The sequence below is a fragment of the Metarhizium album genome (assembly GCF_000804445.1).
Source record: "Metarhizium album ARSEF 1941 chromosome Unknown scaffold_6, whole genome shotgun sequence".
NCBI lineage: Eukaryota > Fungi > Ascomycota > Sordariomycetes > Hypocreales > Clavicipitaceae > Metarhizium > Metarhizium album.
In genome coordinates this window covers 1,192,024-1,212,119 of record NW_024467580.1, presented here as the reverse complement: position 1 = coordinate 1,212,119, position 20,096 = coordinate 1,192,024, and the positions used below count along the sequence as shown (strand labels likewise).

At 54.4% G+C, this 20,096-nt stretch overlaps 9 protein-coding genes across 9 annotated transcripts; 5 read left to right on the top strand and 4 right to left on the bottom strand.

Annotated features, from left to right (window-relative positions):
• Positions 1-3,153: 3,153 nt before the first annotated feature.
• Positions 3,154-4,164, top strand: MAM_03469 (D-amino-acid oxidase; the record flags this gene model as incomplete). Its single annotated transcript, XM_040822268.1, has 1 exon — positions 3,154-4,164. One exon carries the CDS (start codon positions 3,154-3,156, stop codon positions 4,162-4,164), a length of 1,011 nt encoding a protein of 336 aa, XP_040680073.1.
• A 233-nt stretch (positions 4,165-4,397) lies between these two features.
• MAM_03468 (Glycosyltransferase, ALG3) lies at positions 4,398-5,890 on the top strand (the record flags this gene model as incomplete). Its single annotated transcript, XM_040822267.1, has 3 exons — positions 4,398-4,548; positions 4,656-4,900; positions 4,985-5,890. The coding sequence occupies 3 exons, from the start codon at positions 4,398-4,400 to the stop codon at positions 5,888-5,890; spliced, it is 1,302 nt and encodes a 433-aa protein (XP_040680072.1).
• A 66-nt stretch (positions 5,891-5,956) lies between these two features.
• MAM_03467 (Nucleic acid-binding, OB-fold-like protein) lies at positions 5,957-6,441 on the bottom strand (the record flags this gene model as incomplete). Its single annotated transcript, XM_040822266.1, has 2 exons — positions 5,957-6,053; positions 6,131-6,441. The coding sequence occupies 2 exons, from the start codon at positions 6,439-6,441 to the stop codon at positions 5,957-5,959; spliced, it is 408 nt and encodes a 135-aa protein (XP_040680071.1).
• Positions 6,442-6,733: 292 nt separating this feature from the next.
• On the bottom strand, positions 6,734-7,045 carry MAM_03466 (uncharacterized protein; the record flags this gene model as incomplete). The annotated part of the gene is made up of 1 exon (XM_040822265.1): positions 6,734-7,045. The coding sequence occupies one exon, from the start codon at positions 7,043-7,045 to the stop codon at positions 6,734-6,736; it is 312 nt and encodes a 103-aa protein (XP_040680070.1).
• Positions 7,046-7,517: 472 nt separating this feature from the next.
• Positions 7,518-8,412, bottom strand: MAM_03465 (phosphoserine phosphatase; the record flags this gene model as incomplete). Its single annotated transcript, XM_040822264.1, has 3 exons — positions 7,518-7,651; positions 7,724-7,866; positions 7,931-8,412. The coding sequence occupies 3 exons, from the start codon at positions 8,410-8,412 to the stop codon at positions 7,518-7,520; spliced, it is 759 nt and encodes a 252-aa protein (XP_040680069.1).
• Positions 8,413-9,293: 881 nt separating this feature from the next.
• MAM_03464 (mitochondrial inner membrane protein) lies at positions 9,294-10,412 on the top strand (the record flags this gene model as incomplete). Its single annotated transcript, XM_040822263.1, has 1 exon — positions 9,294-10,412. The coding sequence occupies one exon, from the start codon at positions 9,294-9,296 to the stop codon at positions 10,410-10,412; it is 1,119 nt and encodes a 372-aa protein (XP_040680068.1).
• Positions 10,413-12,562: 2,150 nt separating this feature from the next.
• On the top strand, positions 12,563-16,452 carry MAM_03463 (protein kinase C; the record flags this gene model as incomplete). The annotated part of the gene is made up of 7 exons (XM_040822262.1): positions 12,563-12,998; positions 13,128-13,394; positions 13,486-14,469; positions 14,541-15,609; positions 15,666-15,867; positions 15,923-16,328; positions 16,391-16,452. The coding sequence occupies 7 exons, from the start codon at positions 12,563-12,565 to the stop codon at positions 16,450-16,452; spliced, it is 3,426 nt and encodes a 1,141-aa protein (XP_040680067.1).
• Positions 16,453-17,168: 716 nt separating this feature from the next.
• MAM_03462 (acyl-CoA dehydrogenase) lies at positions 17,169-18,586 on the bottom strand (the record flags this gene model as incomplete). Its single annotated transcript, XM_040822261.1, has 2 exons — positions 17,169-18,399; positions 18,462-18,586. The coding sequence occupies 2 exons, from the start codon at positions 18,584-18,586 to the stop codon at positions 17,169-17,171; spliced, it is 1,356 nt and encodes a 451-aa protein (XP_040680066.1).
• Positions 18,587-19,228: 642 nt separating this feature from the next.
• On the top strand, positions 19,229-20,084 carry MAM_03461 (37S ribosomal protein S12; the record flags this gene model as incomplete). Its single annotated transcript, XM_040822260.1, has 3 exons — positions 19,229-19,720; positions 19,836-19,905; positions 20,017-20,084. 3 exons carry the CDS (start codon positions 19,229-19,231, stop codon positions 20,082-20,084), a joined length of 630 nt encoding a protein of 209 aa, XP_040680065.1.
• Positions 20,085-20,096: the final 12 nt, after the last annotated feature.

Below are 20,096 nucleotides of genomic sequence, written 5' to 3'. Positions count from 1 at the left end.
GCTAAGAGGTAATTTATATATAAAATAAAAGTAAGGTAAATCTAAATATATAAGCTATTATAACTAAATACTAAATATTTATACTAATAGTTATATAATAGTATAAAGCTAGCTTAACTTACCTTTAAGAAAGTAATAAGTAATATACTATACTAAAATAAACTATATCTCTAAGAAGAAAAAGTAATTAAAAGTTAGAAGATAAAGTAAGTATATAAAAAGAAGTAAAATAACTTTAGTATAAAGCTAGAAGTAAGCTAGATTTATAAGAACTATATATCTCTCTAGAATACAGCTAGTAAAGCTAGTAATACTTATATATATATAGAAGATAAATAGATTCTAGCTAGTATAAAGCTAGAGCTAGCCTAGAAAGCAAAAACAAAAGTAAGTAGAGTTTTTCTTTCTATTAAAGAGTTTTCTAGGTTTAATATAAAAAGAAGAAGTACTAGTTATATAGCTCTATAGCTATCTAGAGTATTTAATATATATATTTAAAAGCTAGAATATTTTTTAGTACTAAAATATTTTATAAAAAAATAAAATTATTATCTTTACAATTAAAAATAAATTTATTATAAATAGTAAGTAAATTTAAAAGTTTATAATTATTATTAATATTTTTAATTTTAAGTAAGCTAACTAAAATATTTATTATAATAATTAATAAAGAAAGAAAAGTATAATAAAGTTAAAGAACTAAATTAAATTAAATTAAGATTTAATTATAATTAAATTTATAATATATTTAAAAGAGAATTTAATTAAGTATTAATAAAGAAAAAAACTCTACTCTTTATATATATTTCTTAATTACTAATAATAGTCTTTATAAATATAATTTAACTTCTAGCTAATTAGAAAGTAGTAAGCGCTTTATAGTAATAGTTAGGTTAAGTTAACTACAATAGTTAGGTTAGGTTAACTACAATAGTTAGGTTAGGTTAACTACAATAGTTAGGTTAGGTTAACTACAATAGTTAGGTTAGGTTAACTACAATAGTTAGGTTAGGTTAACTACAATAGTTAGGTTAGGTTAACTACAATAGTTAGGTTAGGTTAACTACAATAGTTAGGTTAGGTTAACTACAATAGTTAGGTTAGGTTAACTACAATAGTTAGGTTAGGTTAACTACAATAGTTAGGTTAGGTTAACTACAATAGTTAGGTTAGGTTAACTACAATAGTTAGGTTAGGTTAACTACAATAGTTAGGTTAGCTTAGGTAGGCAAGCAATAGTTAGGTCATCTGCATTCTCCACTCAGGGGGGAGGGGCTGGCCGTCCCAAGCATAGGATCCTGGCATTCATCAGATGTTGTCAGGGGTGGCTGGCTGGGCAAGCTGGGCAAGCTACGGAGTACGGGGCCAGACGTCACGACGGATGTTGCAAACCTTGTGTGCGAAATCCCCTTCTCCCTAGTACTATTGTGCGTCGCATCATCCGGTCAAGCTCGGGTGCTCCTGATGTCTGTCCTGCAGCGAAAAAATCCAAGGCAAAAGCGAGGGGCTGCGGTCTATAATTGGCTTGGAGCGCCGGATCCTGCCGTTTGTTTGATCGAGACGTGGTTCCACTTCCGCTGGATCGCATCAACCTTGCACGCTGCACCGATGGAACCGAAACCAACATCCGGAGCACCCTGTTCAGGGAGGAAAAGTTGATGCAGCTGTGTCCGAATCATGACGCGTACTCCGTACTCTAGAAAGCTATTCGCCCAAAACTCAAGTCGACAAATATTTTGCGGCCAGGAATCTTTCACAAGATGCAAACAGAGGATGGCATCGATCTAGCTGCGACGAATCGTATATGGGAAGCCCATACATAGTCGTCAACGTCGAGGTGCGAACACTCTAAAACTCCTTCGGAATGTGTGCGTTAACTCAGGGTCTGGCTCGGCGCATGATTGGTGCTCAGGCAAAATAGTCGTAAGTAAGATTGAGATGGTATCGTCATGTGTCAAAGTCTGATATACAGCCCAGTCTCTCGCCTGCCTGTACGGAGTAGCCCATGTTTCTCAGCACTAGCGAACTCTACACCCACTGTGCGTGATCCATGTACAAGCAGTTCCGCGGGTTCTCGGACGCACAGACTTTCCACGGCTTACGCTCAATCGCTTTCGAGTGAGTTCTGTATCGTGGACGCAAATTTGTGGCTCACCTGAAACTTTAGCCGCCGCTCTCACGTCGTCACTGATTAGTCACGGGTGTCTACAACATGGCAGGAACTCACGACGTGGTACGGAGTATGCTCACTTGATATTCTCCATTGTGTCTTGTTTCCACTGTCTTAGATTGTATTTACCGGTACCCGAGACTGTACCCGAGACTTAGCCGCAGTCTTAAAAGACGAGTGAGGACCAAGACAAAGCTGGATACGCCATGTGCATGGCAGTTGTAGGAGTGGATTAAATGTTAACGAACTCAACGAGATGTAACCGCATCGCTGAACACGGCAACTTGCGCCAAGCACACCACCATACCAACATTTTCTGTCTCTCTGTCGCTCTCGATCTCTCTGACTCCCTCTCTCTCTCCTTTTTTATTGTAATTTCATGGCTTTTTTTTTGGGGAGAATCAATCTGAGATATGCAACATCTATGGCCAGGACTAAAACATGTCGAGCCGGAGTACAGGCTGTTTGACCCGCCGTCTATCAAAGTGAACGTGCGGGGATGCAGATGGATTCCCGCGGAGACACGGCTTCCCCATACATTACCCCGACGACTCGGCCTCATGCCCAAATCTGCTCATTTACCAACCAGTTCAGATCCAAATGCAATCTACTTAACAAGAAACCGCCTGTGTGTGCGGGCAGACACGTCGCAACATATTTCGGCTCAACGAGGACAACGATGACGAACAAAATTGTTGTTGTAGGGTAAGCCAGGCTCTCAACCAAATGCCTGTCTGTGTCATCGTGGGAGCAATGCTGATCAAGAAACAAGTGCCGGTGTGAGTGGCCTCACCACGGCGCTGTTGCTGTCCAAGAGCAACGCGAACGTGGTGACGATTATTGCGAAGCACATGCCAGGGGACTACGATATCGAGTATGCTTCTCCGTGGGCTGGAGCAAACTTTTTGCCGTGAGTATGCCATGGTTATCTATCCGCTGAAAGCGTACAATGGCACCGCTTATATGCTCACCCTTGTCCCAGCATGTCAACCGAAGAAAATAGCCGATGGGAAAGAAGGACTTGGCCTGAAATGAAACGCATTACAGAAGAGGTCCCTGAAGCCGGCATTCATTTCCAAAGTACATGCTTCCACACGAGCGAGGCCCTTGATCCCAACCCGCTAGCTGACTCTTGGCTTGTAGAATCGCGCATCTTCAGACGAAACAAAGACATGGAAGGCCCGTCCTGTCCAACAGACCCCATGTTCGACCTTGATCCATGGTTCAAGTCCGTCCTTCCGGAGTACAAAGAACTGGATGCCGTAGGCATCCCGGCCGGGCACGACAGCGGTTGTGAATTCACCAGCGTGTGCGTCAACACGGCCATGTACCTCCAATGGCTGGTGGGACAGTGCCTGAAAAACGGCGTCGTCCTGAAACGTGTCGTCATATCGCACATCCGCGAGGCCAAGAACCACAGCCACGCTGGAAACCCCGCAGACATCATCGTAAACGCGACGGGTCTGGGCTCTCTCAAGCTTGGCGGCGTCGAGGACCAAACCATGGCTCCGTCGCGAGGCCAGATCGTGCTCGTCCGCAACGAGCTGCACCCCATGATCACCACGTCCGGCACGGAAGAAGGCATCCCCGAAATCCTGTACACGATGCAGCGTCCCGCGGGCGGTGGCACCATCCTGGGAGGGACCTATGACATTGGCAACTGGGAATCTGTGCCGGATCCCGACGTCGCGCTGCGCATAATGCGTCGCGTAGTGGAAATGTGTCCTGAAATAGCCGACGGCAAGGGCATCGATGGCCTGAGTGTCGTCAGGCACGGTGCCGGGTTAAGGCCGTACAGGAAGGCTGGCGTCAGGATAGAGAGAGAACAACTGGACGACGGGACTCACATTGTTCACAACTACGGACATGCGGGCTGGGGTTACCAGGGTTCGTACGGATGTGCCGAGGGCGTTGTTGAGCTGGTCAACGCCATCAGGGAGGAGAACGGAGAGAGTCTAGCTATGGAGCCGAAGCTCTTCTCCTGGGACGATTAGCCATTCAGTCAGTCAGTCCATTTCCACTTCATGAGGAACAATGTAATGTGTGTGTGGGTTGTGCAACGGGTGGCAGTCAACTCAATGGCTTGGCCACTAATCAGCGCCCGCCGTTTCCGAAAAATAGCCGCCCAAAGCATCCGCCGTCCTCGACCATGAAGCAACTGCACGAAAATCATTGTTACTTGCTTCAACGCCCAGACTCGCATTCCGCATTTCTCGACAGCGGCGCAATGGCGTCCTGGGATCCTCCTCCACGCAAAAAAGCTCTTTGCTTTGCGCTTGACGTTGCTGCCGGCCGCCATGCATTGTCCAAGCTCATCCCCGTCGTGCTGTGGCTCGCAGACGCCGTGCTCTGTGGCCTCATTATCTGGAAAGTACCATGTAAGTTCTTCAAGTGCACATTGCACTCGGAGCACCCTCGCAGTCGCGGGAGGGGGGACCCAAGCTAATGTAGCCTTTCTCTTCTTCGCTTCTTGCTTGCGCACCAGATACCGAAATCGACTGGGTGGCCTACATGGAGCAAGTTGCACAATTCGTCGCCGGAGAACGAGATTACACCAGGATGGAGGGAGGGACGGGACCGCTGGTGTATCCGGCTGCGCATGTCTACGTGTACACGGGGCTATATCACTTGACGGATCGTGGCAAGAATATTCTTTTGGCGCAGCAGATTTTCGCAGTGCTGTACATGGCTACATTGGCTGTGGTTATGCTGTGCTACTGGCAGGCCAAGGTGAGTTTTTCCGTCCATGACAGGCGGTGCTTCCAATGGAAGTAGAAAAGATTCGTCATGGGACTAATCGGCCCAATCGTCAAGGTCCCGCCATACGTCTTCCCATTGTTGATTCTCTCCAAGCGCTTGCATAGCGTTTTCCTGCTCCGGTGCTTTAACGATTGCTTCGCCGCATTCTTCATGTGGCTGGCTGTATACTCCTTCCAGAGGCGGCAGTGGACCATGGGCAGCATAGCGTACAGTTGCGGGCTGGGGATCAAGATGTCACTGCTGCTCTCACTGCCGGCTGTAGGCATAGTTCTGTTCCTGGGACGGGGCTTTGCGGGAAGTCTTCGACTGGCGTGGCTCATGGGCCAGGTGCAGGTTGTCATTGCGCTTCCATTCTTGGCCAAGAACTGGCAGGGCTATTTGGGCAGGGCGTTTGAGCTCTCGAGGCAGTTCAAGTTTGAGTGGACCGTCAATTGGCGCATGATGGGCGAGGAATTGTTTCTCAGCAAACCGTTTGCCGTGGTTCTACTTGTCCTACACGTCTTGGTACTCTTGATCTTTGTCACTTCTCGGTGGCTGCAACCGGCTGACCGACCACTGCTATCGTTGATTTCCCCTATGCTCCGCGGCGGGTCCGCCCTTACTCCAGCGGAAGAACTTGAAGTGTCGAGCAGAGTCACCCCTGACTATGTCATGACCACGATCCTCTCAGCCAACATCATTGGGCTGCTGTTTGCAAGGTCGTTGCACTACCAGTTCTATGCTTATCTGGCTTGGGCTACTCCGTATTTGTTGTGGAGGGCTTGGCCATATACCCCCGTGGTTTACCTGCTGTGGGCAGTTCAAGAAGCGGCATGGAATACCTTTCCCAGCACAGACCTCAGCTCAACAGCTGTAGTGAACGTGCTTTTGATAACTGTGGTGCTGGTCTATTGCGGCACCTCGAAGCCCGTCCGGTCGGGGGAGCGAAAAAAAGCAAAGGCTTCCAAAAAGGATAGGTGATTCAGATGGGGTTGTTTGCGGGGTCTGCAGAGATGTATGTTGGGATCAACATGTGCGAATGTGGCTTCATTCTTCTTCAGAATCGCTCGGCGGCATCTTTCCGACCGTAGAGTCGTCTTCGTGGTCGCCAGGATGACTTGTGATTTTGGAGAATTCCTTGGGCCTAGGATGTGGAAGACGACGTCAGTGACCACACCATACGGGTTCCCAGGGCTCTATGGCTGGCTCATGTCTTCATACCAATAGGCCTGCTTTCGCCAGAGCCTCTCGTCCCGAACTACGTTCACAATCTCGCCACGGGCACGGGTATCGCCTGAGCCTTCTTCATATCGCTCGCCCAGCACATAGCCGCCACGCTTTATCCAGATTGTGTTGCGGAAGCGCTGCGCAAGCTCCAGCAGCACGGTCTTGCGGTTGGGCAACTCGCAGGTGTACAGATTGTTTCCTTCGGCATTGACGACGCGGACAAGGGATTGGTTGGGGTTGAGGGTGGTGGGAGGTGTTAGAGTCTCTTCGGCGGCGGCGAGGACGTTGCGCTTTGGTTTGCCCATAGCTGTGGTGTTTGCTTTGTGGGGGGTTTTTTTTTCCCTCGACTTTTTCTATTTGAAGAGGTCTGGTGCTGAAATGTCGAGAAGGATTAGAAAAAATACATTACTAAGGCGCCCGACCCATTTGGTGGATCGAGCTGGAGACTCATGTCCTCTTCCGTACCCCAGCAGTTACCGTCACAACCCTTACCCTGGTATCCGGCCGTTCAACCGGCCCGCAGCCACACCGGCAGCCGGCGGCGCCATTTGTAACCCAAGATGCGAATTTCGATAGTTGTGGTTACTCACTAGTGCTTTACATGCTCATTCCATTGCAACGTCCCGCGCACCACCGAGACCTAGCTCCTCCGCTGCTTAGGGCATCACCGTGGGACGCTTCCTCCTCGCCGGACCAGCTCAGCGCATCGGCGAGAAGAGCTTCCTCGTCCCCAACGTCGTGGCGGAAGCCGTGGCGGTTTCCGTCGTCGGCCTCCTCCCCGGGCCCGTGTACACGTGTGCGGCGGTCCTTGTGCGCGCCCATGCCATGTAGACATGCGCTGAGTGGCATGGGAACCATCAGTGCCTGCGGGAGCCTGGGGGGCGCTGTTGCCCCCTTCTTCACCGGCATGTTGGCCCAGGCGGTTGGGACCTACGTGCTTCATCATATTGTCGTTGGCTTGTTTGCGGTCATGTTGCTGTGCTGGTATGCGACGCCGGCTGACGAGAAGAGGTCTGGATGAGAGAGGGTCGGGGACTCCCCTCGACTGCCGTGGGGGATAGGTTATTGTGGTCGGGATAAACGGCGACGGGACACAAGCACGTTGTGACTGTACTCTGGACCCTCTGCATCATAAAATGGGCGTCTATCGTTCTATCGTTCTCAAATACAAGCGGGAACAATTCTAGGTCTTCCATGTCTAGTGTTGGTCCAACAACCAAATGCTTCTGCCGGGTCCAAAAATCATCCACTGAAACACGAATAATTCTCTCCGTCGTGTTTATCGCTCCCATCTCAAATCACGGAATATCGAGGAGATTCTATCCTCCACCCCCCTTGCCTTGGCAAAACCTCGAAACTCGTCCAGAAAGGGACGAAATGCTCACAGACGGCCCTTGGCGGCGTCTTGAACGGTAGTCTTTCCAGCCGCTATATCCTTCACAGTCTGGGTAATGCTAGTCCAGTCTTTGAAAGTGACAAAAGGCACCTTTTCGTTCTCGCACCAAGTGACAAGATCTGTGTCACTTCGTCAGCAACTATTCCGGACAGGATGCAGCAGAATTGAAAAATCGAAACGAAACCACGTACCCTTGCCAGCCTTTGCAAACAGCAAATCAGTCTCCTTGGCAGCAGACAAATCCGAGACGCCGTCACCGGCATAAAACATGGTGGGGCGGTCAGGCAAAGACGAGTACTTCCGAATCTCGATAGACTTGTCGTGGCCGTGAATGCTGGTTGAAGAAGTCAGGTCATGTCATGGACTCGTCGTCAAAGAGCTGCCCGCGGCAAGCTTACCTGTCATCGTGGAATTGGATCCGCCACCCTCCCTTGTCGTTGATCGTCTTGCCCTCTCTGGGCCGCACGTCGTTGCTGACAATCTGAATGTCCCACCCGGGTCCTAGTAGCTTGTCCAGCAGGGCGCGAATGATGGGCGTCATGCCGCCACTGAGAATGACAATGGGAACGTTGTTCTCCCGCGACCAGTCGTAGAACTCCTTGAAGCCCGGGTCGAGCTTGATGTTCTCCAGCAGGGTGTCGATGCATTCGTTGTAAGGGGTGGTGACGCTGTCGAGCATCTCCTGGAACGAGTCGCGGAAGTTCATCTTGCCTTCCAGCACATCCTTGTTGCCCTGGCGGCGCTTTTCCACGCCGTAGCCCAGGTTGTCCGTCATGTAGTCATTGGAGTCGGCGGTGGTCACGGTTCCGTCGAAGTCGGTAAAGAAGATGAACTTGGGATTGGTGGCGAGCGCTGGGGTTTCGCTGTTGACGGAGCCCATTGTGTTGGTGGTTGACGGGCGAAGACGGGGGGGGGAACGGGATGCTCGTGAGGAGAATCAAGGGCTTTCTCCTGATTGTGGAGTCAGAAATTTGCAAATATCGTCGGCACGACGTGTCTCTTACCGAAAATCAGAGTCTCGCCAAATTGTTGACGGAGCGCCAGGCGGGGAGCAGGCAGACTGTCGGGGAGGGCGTCAAGTTGAGATGCAGGAATCGGGGCGAAGTATCGAGATGAGGACTTCGCAGCACAGATACGGACATCATTTGATAGAGACGAGCCAGAGACCCAGCGCCCCTGAATTCAGAGAAAAGTCCCCTGAGAAACCTTGCGGCTTTTGTGACTGGTCCCCGTCTTGGCCGTGCCCAGTCAGTCGGTGCCTCTGAAGAGCGCCGAGCGCCGCCCCGGAGTGTCGTCATGGAGGGGCGGCGTTGGCGCTGGGCGCTGGGCGCTGGCCGAGAGTCGCTGGCGGGGGGGTTCGGGCCCCACGGGTCACTGGAGCCCGGTCCCCTGCAGGGCCCAGGTGCCGCCCACACCGCTCACGGTACCCGCGGCCAATTGACGTGGGCCGAACCTCGGCCCCTGAGCCGTGTCTCTCCGAAGGCGGTGGGGAACCGATACCTCAGATGGTGGGGTGTTCGTGCATGGCAGAAAACGATCTGGGCATCGTGTCATGGTAAACAGCGATTTCACGTCGGCGAATGTTGCTCTCGGCATCATCGACGGACGGGCAACGCCTTCTGGGGCCACGTTTCGACAGAGCCGTGCATGATGCAGCCGTTCAGCGGCCCAATGGGTCTATTGGCCCGGGTTGGTGGCAGGCGGGTGTTTAGACACGACGCCGTGGTCTTGGCCGGGAAAACAGCTCACCGGCGGCCGACCATGTTGAGCACGAGGACAGCCACCGGCTTGCGGCGCGGTGCACGAGGTACATTCTCGCAATCACGGTCCTTCTCCTCGCACAACCCACCGAAACAGAGCGAGCCATTGCCGAGCCCCAAGGATGGCCCCGAAACGGACCATCGTGATTCGGCGACGTCCACCGATAGCCACGTCTCATCAGCGACAGAGCTGCCGTCAGTAACAGACAGCCGTCGGAGCGACCTGAATCAACGATTTAGCCAGGCCATGGACAATCTTCAAGCACGAGTCCTGACGGCTTCGCAAACTCTCAACGACATAACCGGGTACTCGTCCATCGAAGGAATCAAGAGAGAGAACGAGAGGTTGGAGGTGCAACTGGCCGAGGCGCACGTCAGGGTCCGAAACGCGCGTCAGGCATACAAGACGTCAAACACAAAACGAGCCACTACGCAGCGGGAAGTCACGACTCTGCTCGCTCGAAAAGACACGTGGTCTCCGGTTGACCTCGAGCGATTCACGGAACTATACAGGATAGACCACGTTCTCGAAGGAGAGGTATCGAGCGCCCACGAAGCCATGACAGAAGCCGAGGCAGAGGAGCAAAGCCTGAGCCAGCGTCTCAGCGCCGGGATATTGAAGCGTTACCACGAGGAGCAAATTTGGAGCGACAGAATTCGACGGGCAAGTACATGGGGCACGTGGGGCCTCATGGGCATGAACTTTATCCTCTTTGTTGTGCTGCAGTTCTTTGCCGAGCCCTGGCGGAGAAGACGACTCGTCAAGGGCGTGGTCGAAGAAGAGAAGCACGTGTTGGAAGCAGTCCGGGGCGAGCTGGAAGCGGTCAAGTTGTCCCTGGCCAAGAAGGAGGAGGCCATCGCGGCCCCGGCGCCGCGGGTGCAAGAGTCGTTGGCAGTGGCGCCCGTGGAACAAGAGAGTCCGACTACCCCCTGGACGGAGGGTACTTGGAGGGACTTGATGATGAGCCCGGCTCGTTGGCAGGCTGTTGCAGCCGACTTGGTCAGCGAGAGACGGGCTGGCCTGCGGATGAAGGATGCTTCTGCGTTGGCACTGCAAGGGGCGGTGGCTGGAGCAGCAGTTGCCGGTAGTGTGGTGATGCTGCTCGTGAAACGGACATGATGTATTTTAAAGAGCGTGCATATCTAGCCCCTCGTGCATGTTTTGTTCTACTTTGCCAATCTGGAAAATGCACTGCATCGGAGACATCAGAGAAGGGGAGATGTGAAGGAGCTTTGAACATTAAACTCGCCAGCACTCGAAGCCGGCTGCGTGTGGCATAATGCATTGGATCGCCCTGTGAGCTGTGATGTGACATGACGCAAGTTGCGTGAATGACGTCTCGGTAGCCCCTTTTTCTACGAAAATAGGCCTCCAGGATGAGGTGCTGTTAGGCAGCATTGTCCGCGCTTGACCAGACCGGGGTGTCTGTACGGAGCCTCCAGACTTCATTTTGTAACGTCAGGGCCCCAAAAAAGGTCTCCGGGTCTCCTCGGTCCCAGAGGGACAAGCGCTGCCCTCCCGTCTCCGAACATTGATCGGTAACAAGCACAGCCAGAATGCTCAGTGCTGTCGTTCAGCGTGTCTTGGTGACGGGAGGGAGGGCGGGCAGCGATTGGGGGGCGTTGTGGCGCAACTTGCCCGCCATGACAGCCCCGCACAGCTCTGCACAGCCCCGCCCCCCGAAGGGCTCCGGCTGTCGGCTGCCCCCCGGCGTCCCCTGGCTTTCTCCCCTGACCTCCGCCGACATGAGAAATGCAGCTGCATTCGTCATTCCATTCATTGCGCCCAGGAACTGCCGAAAGCTCACCTCACAGATGTCGTCACTTCAGAGCTCGCTGGAATGATTGTATGCACGAAGGGTCGTGACGCGGAGGCGCGGTAAAGGCCGGCTCGCTGAGCAATCTGGCTCTTGATTTTATTTGCCGGGCGGCATGTTGCGTCGATTGATGACACGGACGAACGGTACGCATCAAGGCGCCTTTGTTAACCCTTGGTCGCGGGAGGGCGCCTGGGCTGTGGTTGCATCCTCGTACGGAGCACAGAACCGGGCGGTTGTTGACATTGAGTGTATCAAGCTGGAAATATCTTGGTCGTGACGCCGATGTTGCGACTCTTCAATCCCTGGACGGAAGCTGTTGTGGTAGTACTCCGTACGTAGCTGGCATTGAAGAGGCACCACTTTTCCGCCCCGTCACGGGCTACAGCCGTCCTATATTACCCTGTCAATAACGCGATATCTGACACTTGGGCCAGCCAAGCCACGTGGGGAGATTTTGGGATGTTGGACGTTGGACGTTGGACGTTGGATGTTGGCAACAGCGGCGGCCAAGTCGAGCGATGTAAACGGGACACGAACAGCAACATAAGCCCAGGATGAGGACCTCTGTCTGGCCTGTACGGGGTACTCGGTACGGTACTTTGGTCGCGGGCAACCCAGCAGGGGAGCACCTGGGATCCACCGATGAATCAATTGAATGAGTGACGGGTTGACGGGTTGACGGGTTGACGGCGACAGACGGGCGCGCCTGGAGACAGATGAGCAAGCACCTTGGACCAGTCCGGTGAGACAGCCATCGACTGACCCGCTGATCCCGGCTGCTGTCTTCCAAGTTGTCTGGTGGTGCCGCAGTTGTCAGGCCAGCTCAGCTGCCGTCCTCCTGCCAGAGCGACCGACCACCGACCACCGACCACCGACCACCGACCACTGACCGCGGACCAGTAACCAGGCACCCCAGCCCCCGAGACTCCTCATTAGTCAGTCCCCTCACTGCTGTACGTAGTTCCACCTTGCGCTCGAGGCCCCTCCCGTCTCACGTCGTCACTGACGACATCCTTTCCCACCACAAAAACAACCCACTTGTGTGGTGTGCACTCATCAGCTTTTACCCCCCCGCGTCCGTTTCTGCTGGCCTTCATTTCGAGCCGAGTCGTGCGTTATACCGGCTGGGCTCCCGTCTCCCATTTCTGCCCGCCGCCGCCGACTTCACGAGAAAGTCGTTCCATCGTTTCCTATCAATCACTTCTCGGCCATATCTCAGGTGCTCTTTTTTTTTTTTTTTTTTTTTCACTTTTTTTTTCTTTGGGTGCTTGTGCTTGTGCTTGTGCTGTTGCTCGTGCTCGCGCTGGTGACTGCGGCTCATTGTTCATTGTTCATCGGCCTCGACCTCGACCTCGACCTCGACCTCGACCTTGACCTCGACCTTCACCAACAAGCTTCATTCCCACTCCTCGTCCAGCGCCGGCGTATCGCGCCGCTCCTGCTGCCCGCCATGGGTGAAGATGAAAAGAAAATTCAAGACATCCACAAGAAGATTGAGCGCGAGAAAAACATCATCAATGCCGCCCAGGCCATGCGCTCTCAGACAACCAACGAGGCCGTCCGTTCTCGACTCGACACCCAGCTGAGAGATGGCCGGCGGAACCTGCAGTTCTTCGAGGAGAAGCTGAGGGATATCCAAATGCGACAGGTTAATCAGGACATGGGCAATGTCTCTCTCGGCGCTGGCGCTGGCGCCGGCCATGGCCCTCCGCCTCCCCCGCCCAAGGACCCCTCAGCTGCTTGGGGAGGAGACCAAGGCGGTTACGGTACTGCTCAGTACAGCCAACTTGGCCAGCATGGCGATTTGATGCCTCCTCGTCATCCCTACGCTCCTGCCGGGCCCGGAGCTGCCATGCCCAAGTCTAGACCGAATTTTACCAAACTAGGTGCGTACATTCTCTCTTGTCGCTGACGGGGCAAGTCGACACAACCACGACCGCGACTCCCGGAGGGGGCGCCCGTCCCAGCCCTGGATTGTCTTGATATTGTGTTCCCGCTGACGCGTTGCCAAACAGATTTGATCAAATATGATACGCCTTACCTCGGTCCTCGCATCCAGCTTATGCTGTCTCAGATTCAGTTCAAGCTGAACGTGGAGGAGCAATACCTCAAGGGAGTTGAGAAAATGGTTCAGCTCTACGGCATGGAAGGCGACAGAAGGAGCAAAGCCGTTGCTGCAGGTCGTAAAGTCGAAAGCAAGCAAAAGATTGTACTTTTGAAACAGGCCCTTAAAAGGTATGAGGAGCTGCACATAGATATGGACTCTGCCGACTCTCAAGATGGTATGTCCCTACTCCCACTACCTTGTTATCCCTTCCGTCTTCCTCGTGGTCTCTGGTCAAGCAAAGTAAGTGGCTCACACAAGACCTACAGATGACTCCATCAACACGCCAAATTTAAGAAAACCTCTCAGCGGACAGCTTTCCATCCGAGTCAAGGCTGTCAAAGACGTGGACCATGCGGCTACTGGCCGTCTCTCCCGTGGACCCGAAACCTTCGTTGCAGTTAAAGTCGAGGACGCCGTCGTCGCCAGAACAAAAACCTCCCGAACCGACCGATGGGATGCCGAGTACCACACCATTGACGTCGACAAGGCCAACGAAATCGAGTTGACGGTTTACGACAAACCAGGCGAGCACCCAATGCCCATTGGCTTGCTCTGGGTTCGCATTTCCGACATTGTTGAGGAGATGCGCAGAAAAAGGATCGAGGCAGAGATGAACAGCTCCGGCTGGGTGTCTGCCGATCAAATGGCCACCCCTTCATCCCCCCCCGGCCAACTTGCCGTGAGCCCGACGCAGCCTGGGTTTGGCATCCAGGGCCATGGTGGTGACCACAGCAGTGGCTTCAGCGGCGGACCTCCGCCTCATGTTCCCCAGCAGCCGCAGATAAACACGGGCCCCATCGATGCTTGGTTTAACCTGGAGCCGACTGGGCAAATACAGCTTCAAATGAGCTTTGTCAAGCAGAATAAGGACCGACGGCCCGTGGATCTCGGTTTGGGCAGAAAAGGCGCCGTTCGACAGCGCAAAGAGGAGGTACACGAAATGTACGGCCACAAGTTTGTGCAGCATCAGTTTTACAACATCATGCGTTGCGCGCTTTGCGGCGATTTCCTCAAGTACTCAGCCGGTATGCAATGCGAGGATTGCAAATACACGTGCCACACCAAGTGCTATGACAAGGTGGTCACCAAGTGTATCAGCAAGAGCAACGCGGAGACCGACCCGGATGAAGAAAAGATCAATCATCGCATCCCTCACAGATTCCAGCCCTTCTCCAACATGACGGCCAATTGGTGCTGTCACTGCGGCTACATCTTGCCCTTTGGCAAGAAGAATTGCAGAAAGTGTTCAGGTAAGATTCCGTATTCATCTGTCTTGCATGCCATTTACACCAGTGGAACATACTAACGGTACGCCTCTTAGAATGTGGTCTTACTTGTCACGCTCACTGCGCTCACTTGGTTCCCGATTTCTGCGGCATGTCCATGGCGTTGGCCAACCAAATCTTGGAAGGCATTCGCACCCAGAAACGACAGACAAAGGCGTCGTCCATGTCAGAGAGGACGCTGCGTCCCAGTTCGAGCAAACCCGGCTCAACTGCGTCCCCTCCGCCCGCCCACGCCACGGATGCGTCCAAGCCTTACACCGCTCCATCCACCGCAGCCACCGAAGCGGCCAAGTTGATGTATGCCCAGCCCACATCGCCGACGCAGCAAAGACCGCCAGCACCCGATCGTTTGCCCTCAGCCCAGGCGGCGAAAGCGGCCCAGGCTGCCCTGGGTGGTGCTACATCAGCACAGGCGCAACACCAAAGGCAGTCCGACTATGGTCGATATGGCGGATATGACCAAGAACAGCCAGGGGACCACTATACGCAGCAATACGGCGGCCCAGCTCCGCAGCCTCATCAACCCCAACACCCTCAACAGCGACCATACAACCCTGCCGACTACCTTGGGTATGCTGGCCAACCATCCGCCCAGGCACGACCGCCAGTGCAGCAACTGGCCGCCCAGCAGCAGCCTGTGCCACTACAGCAGAGCTATCCGCCTGCTGCCCCCATCGCGAAGCCAGAAGTTGTCGCGGCTCAACGGCCGCAGTCGGGTCCTGTTGCGGGTCAGCCAAAGCAACTGCCTCTTGCGACCGATCCCGGTACTGGCCAGCGCATTGGTTTAGACCACTTCAATTTCCTTGCAGTCTTGGGTAAAGGTAATTTCGGCAAGGTCATGTTGGCAGAAACGAAGCGCTCGCGACGATTATATGCTATCAAGGTTCTCAAGAAGGAATTTATCATCGAAAACGACGAGGTCGAGAGTATTCGTTCCGAAAAGCGGGTTTTCCTGATTGCAAATAAAGAAAGGCATCCCTTCCTTACCAATTTGCACGCCTGTTTCCAAACAGAAACTCGGGTATACTTTGTCATGGAATACGTTAGCGGTGGTGACTTGATGCTTCATATCCAGCGAGGACAGTTTGGAACTAAGCGCGCTCAGTAAGTTGATGAGATGCGGTCCTTTGTGAAGAAGATTCTGACACGCACCTGCGCAGGTTCTACGCTGCTGAGGTGTGCCTGGCGCTGAAGTATTTCCACGAAAACGGGGTCATTTATCGTGATCTCAAACTGGACAATATCATGTTGACCCTCGACGGCCATATCAAGGTTGCCGATTATGGTCTTTGCAAAGAGGACATGTGGTATGGCAAGAGTACCAGCACTTTCTGCGGTACTCCGGAATTCATGGCCCCAGAGGTACGTAAAGGATGGCTGCCCCGGTGTCGTGGAGCAGGTTACTAACGATCAGTAGATTCTCATGGACAAAAAGTATGGCCGGGCAGTTGACTGGTGGGCCTTTGGTGTCCTTATCTACCAGATGCTCTTGCAACAGTCTCCTTTCCGAGGCGAGGACGAGGACGAGATTTACGATGCTATTATTGCCGATGAGCCGTTGTACCCAATTCACATGCCTAGAGACTCCGTCTCAATCTTGCAGAAACTGCTCACCCGCGAACCGGAGCAAAGACTTGGAAGCGGACCCACGGATGCTCAGGAGGTGATGAGCCAACCGTTCTTCCGAAACATCAACTGGGACGATATATACCACAAGCGAGTTGCACCCCCCTTCAAGCCGACGATTAAGAGCGCAACAGACACGAGCAACTTTGACTCTGAGTTCACCAGTGTGACCCCTGTACTTACGCCTGTGCAGTCTGGTAAGTTGGCCGTGAAGGCATTGCTCCTCGAATTCTTGTTGAAATGCTGACTCGTCGACTAGTACTTTCTCAGGCCATGCAAGAGGAATTCCGCGGATTCTCGTACACTGCAGACTTTGAATGAGGAAAACGAATCGATTACCTACCTGGATATACGAACATGATGCGACTGTGTGCGGATTTGGTGCGTGAATGGTGTGTGCATTTTGAGGAGTTTCAACATACACTTGGCGAGACAGTAAGTTGCGTGGGAGTCGGTCGCGGCGCTGCAGACGCAACGCAACGGGTGAAGGATGCGAAGGAGAGTTTTTGGCAGTCAAATGAAGGAGGGCCACGTTTGAATGTCACTCGCTAAATCCCGTCCGTGTTGAAGCCGCGTGGATGTTATATTTTTTCTGTTTTGTCCTCTTTTGCTTTTTTTTTTTCTTTCTTCTTTTCTTTTCTTTAGCCGCAGCAGCAGCAGTAACAGGAGGACGGTATGGATGATCAAAAGGTTAACAAAATATCCTTTTTCTTTCAAGAAGCGGCTTAGCAGGGAGATGACGGCAGCACTACTGATGGCGAAAAACTACTAATAGAGAGGCCTTCTAACGCGGAGGATGCTCGCAAACTCAAGGCATTGGTGCTCCCGTTGTGGTGATTTTCTGGCTACTCGTAGATGACAATATTTCACGTCAAGCAGTGCTGGGCAGTATTTATTGACACCTCTTCCCTCCCCTTGTCCCACACGATGGTATGCTACAAATAAGTAATGTGCCGCCACTATATTCTTCAAGCATCATTCCTACTACACGTATACATGTCTGTACAGGTTTAGATGTTTCTTTTCTTTCTTTTCGCCTAGTTGGTGTACTCTTTTTGCAGCAACTTGGCAATGGTGTTCAACTGGATGTTGCTGGTGCCCTCGTAGATGGCACCGATCTTGCTGTCGCGCCAGAACTTCTCGGCCAGGCCCTCGCGCACGAAGCCCATGCCGCCCATCCACTCGACAGCCAGGCCGGACACGCGGCCGGCGACCTGGGAAGCGTACAGCTTGGCCATGGCGGCGTCCTTGACAAAGTCCTCGCCGGCCTCCTTCTTGCGGGAGGCGTTGTAGACGAGGGCGCGGGCGGCGGCGATTTCGGTGTAGGACTGGGCGATCTGGTGCTGCATGCCCTGGAACTCGCCGACCAGGGAGCCGAACTGCCTGCGGTCGTTCCAGACGTACCTGACGGCGTTTTCGAAGGCGCCGAGGGCGAGGCCGGTCATCTGGGCGGCGATGCCGATGCGGCCCTCGTTGAGGAGGCTGATGGCGTACTTGTAGCCCTGGCCGCGCTGGCCGAGGAGGTTCTCCTTGGGGACGACGACGTCGTCAAAGTTGAGGACGCAGGTGCTGCTGGCGCGGATGCCGAGCTTCTTCTCCTTCTTGGCAATGGAGAAGCCGGGGGCGCCCTTCTCGACGACGAAGGCGGAGATGCCGCGGTAGCCCTTGCCGGGGTCGAGGTTGGCAAAGACGATGAAGAAGCCGGCCTCCTTGGAGTTTGTGATCCACATCTTGCTGCCGTTGAGCCTGAAGCCGTCGGCCGTCTCCTCGGCGCGGGTGGCCAGGGCGAAGGCGTCGGAGCCCGAGACGGGCTCCGACAGGCAGAAGGAGGCGACGGTGTCCGTGGCCAGCCTGGGCAGCCACTTCTTCTTGAGGGCCTCGGAGCCGTACTTGACGACGGCCGTGTTGCAGAGCGTGTTGTGCACGTCGACGAGGACGCTGACGCTGGGGTCGGCGCGGGCGAGCTCTTCGATGCCGACGATGGCGGCGGTGAAGTTCATGCCGGCGCCGCCGTACTGCTCGGGGATCTCGACGCCCATGAGGCCCTGCTCGAACAGCTGCCGCACTATGCCGGCGTCCATGTCCTCGGCCTCGTCCATGTCGCGCGCCCTGGGGAGGATCACCTCGCTGGCGAACTTGCCGACCGACTCGGCCATGGCGGCCTCGACCTCGGAGAGGTGGCTGATGGGCGTGGGGGGGATGTCGGTGATGTCGATGGTTTCGGAGCGGAGCGCAGACGTGCTGGAGAGGGGGCGCGCGCTGCTTCTTCTTTTGTCCTTGGTCAGCTTGTGTTTGGCGGGGGTGGTGGAGGAGTCCGAGGCGCTGCTTACGAGTTGACGATGCTGAGGGCGGGAGCTGGACGAGAAGCCACGCGGTTGGATGTACCACAGACTGTGTGAGCAAGACCCCTTGAGCCCCGGACGGCGGGGCGCAGGACCCGCGAGAAGGACGACATTGTGAATTGGAAGGTGAGGATCACGACAATCCGAAAGAGGAGGGGGCGGGAGAAAAGGAGAGGGAGGGCCGAGGGCGAATGTGCGGAGGAGGATGACGGCAACGGCGGGCGAGCCGCGGTGCCAAATTGAACGCCAACCCTAACCCGCGACCAGCCCGACTGAGCGGCAGCACCAAGAACGAGCGGTAAGCCGACGGCCGCTCAGCCGATCAGCCGAGGATAGCCACGAGGCAACTGGTCTGGACGATGGGGCATGTGATGGGCTGGAGGCTGGCCGCTGGCGGGGACTTGAATTTTATTCATCTGACGCGGCCAAGACGAACCAAGACAAGAACGACGACGCCCGTGTGCGGAGCACGCCGTGGGGCAGAAATCGTGTTCCTGGCACGACGGTGTGATTTCCAATACGTACGCCCAAGAGCATAAACTTAATTTATCCATCTTGCGAGATCCGATCGATCGTGCCAGACCATCAATCAGTCCAGGGTAGCTGGCAGCCACCACGAACCGGACCCGTAAACCCCGCCAATCACGTGACCAGCAGGAGATTCCGAGCCCCGAAAACTCCATCGGCCAGCGTCGCCAGGACTCCCTCCCTCCCACCCGTACGCAGCCAACCACGCACGCAACCCGCAAGCCAACATGGCCGGCTCAGTCGTCCGTCAGCTCTTCTCCCTGGCGACCCGGCGCCCGCTGACGTCGGCCGCCGCGGCGCCGCTGCTCAGCCCGACTCGACTCGCACCCGTCTTCCGCCCCGTCGCCGTCGCCGTTGCCCCCGCGCCCTCGGCAACCTTGTCGACCACGCCCGCCCGCGGCGCGACACTGAACCAGGTCCTCCGGGGCATCCGGAAAGGCAAGCGCGCCCGTCACGCCGTGTCGCCGGCCCTGTCCAACGCCCGCTGCCCCGCCCTCAAGGGCGTGTGCCTGCGCGTGGGCGTCGTGAGGCCCAAGAAGCCCAACTCGGGCGAGAGGAAGACGGCCCGTGTGAAGCTGTCGTCGGGGGCCGTCGTGACGGCGTACATCCCCGGCGAGGGGCACAACATCCAGCAGCACAGTGTGGTTCTCGTGAGGGGGGGCAGGGCCCAGGATTGTCCCGGTGTCCGCTATCATCTGGTGCGGGGGGCATTGGACCTGGTAAGTCGGGGACCTGGGAGCTGCGCGTGACGGTGGACCAGAGCTTGTTTCATTCATTCATTTTTTTTTTGGACGCAGCGCCTCGTGAGCATGGGCCAGGCTAATTGCTCAGTAGGGCGGTGTAGCGAATCGAACAACGAGCCGAAGCAAGTATGGCACCAAGAAGCCCAAGAAAGCCACTGTCGGTTAGTCAAGTCACAGCATCCGGAAGCCACGGACGGAATTGTTGGCTTCACGTGTGGTAATGCTGCCATCTCCCCGGGTGGAAAGGGTCGCTAGACCTTTCACGGCTCAAGGCGAACTCGAACTCGAAGCCAGCGAGGCGCGATGGCCTATGGCCGCCGCATGGCCTATTGTACACTAAATTACGAATACG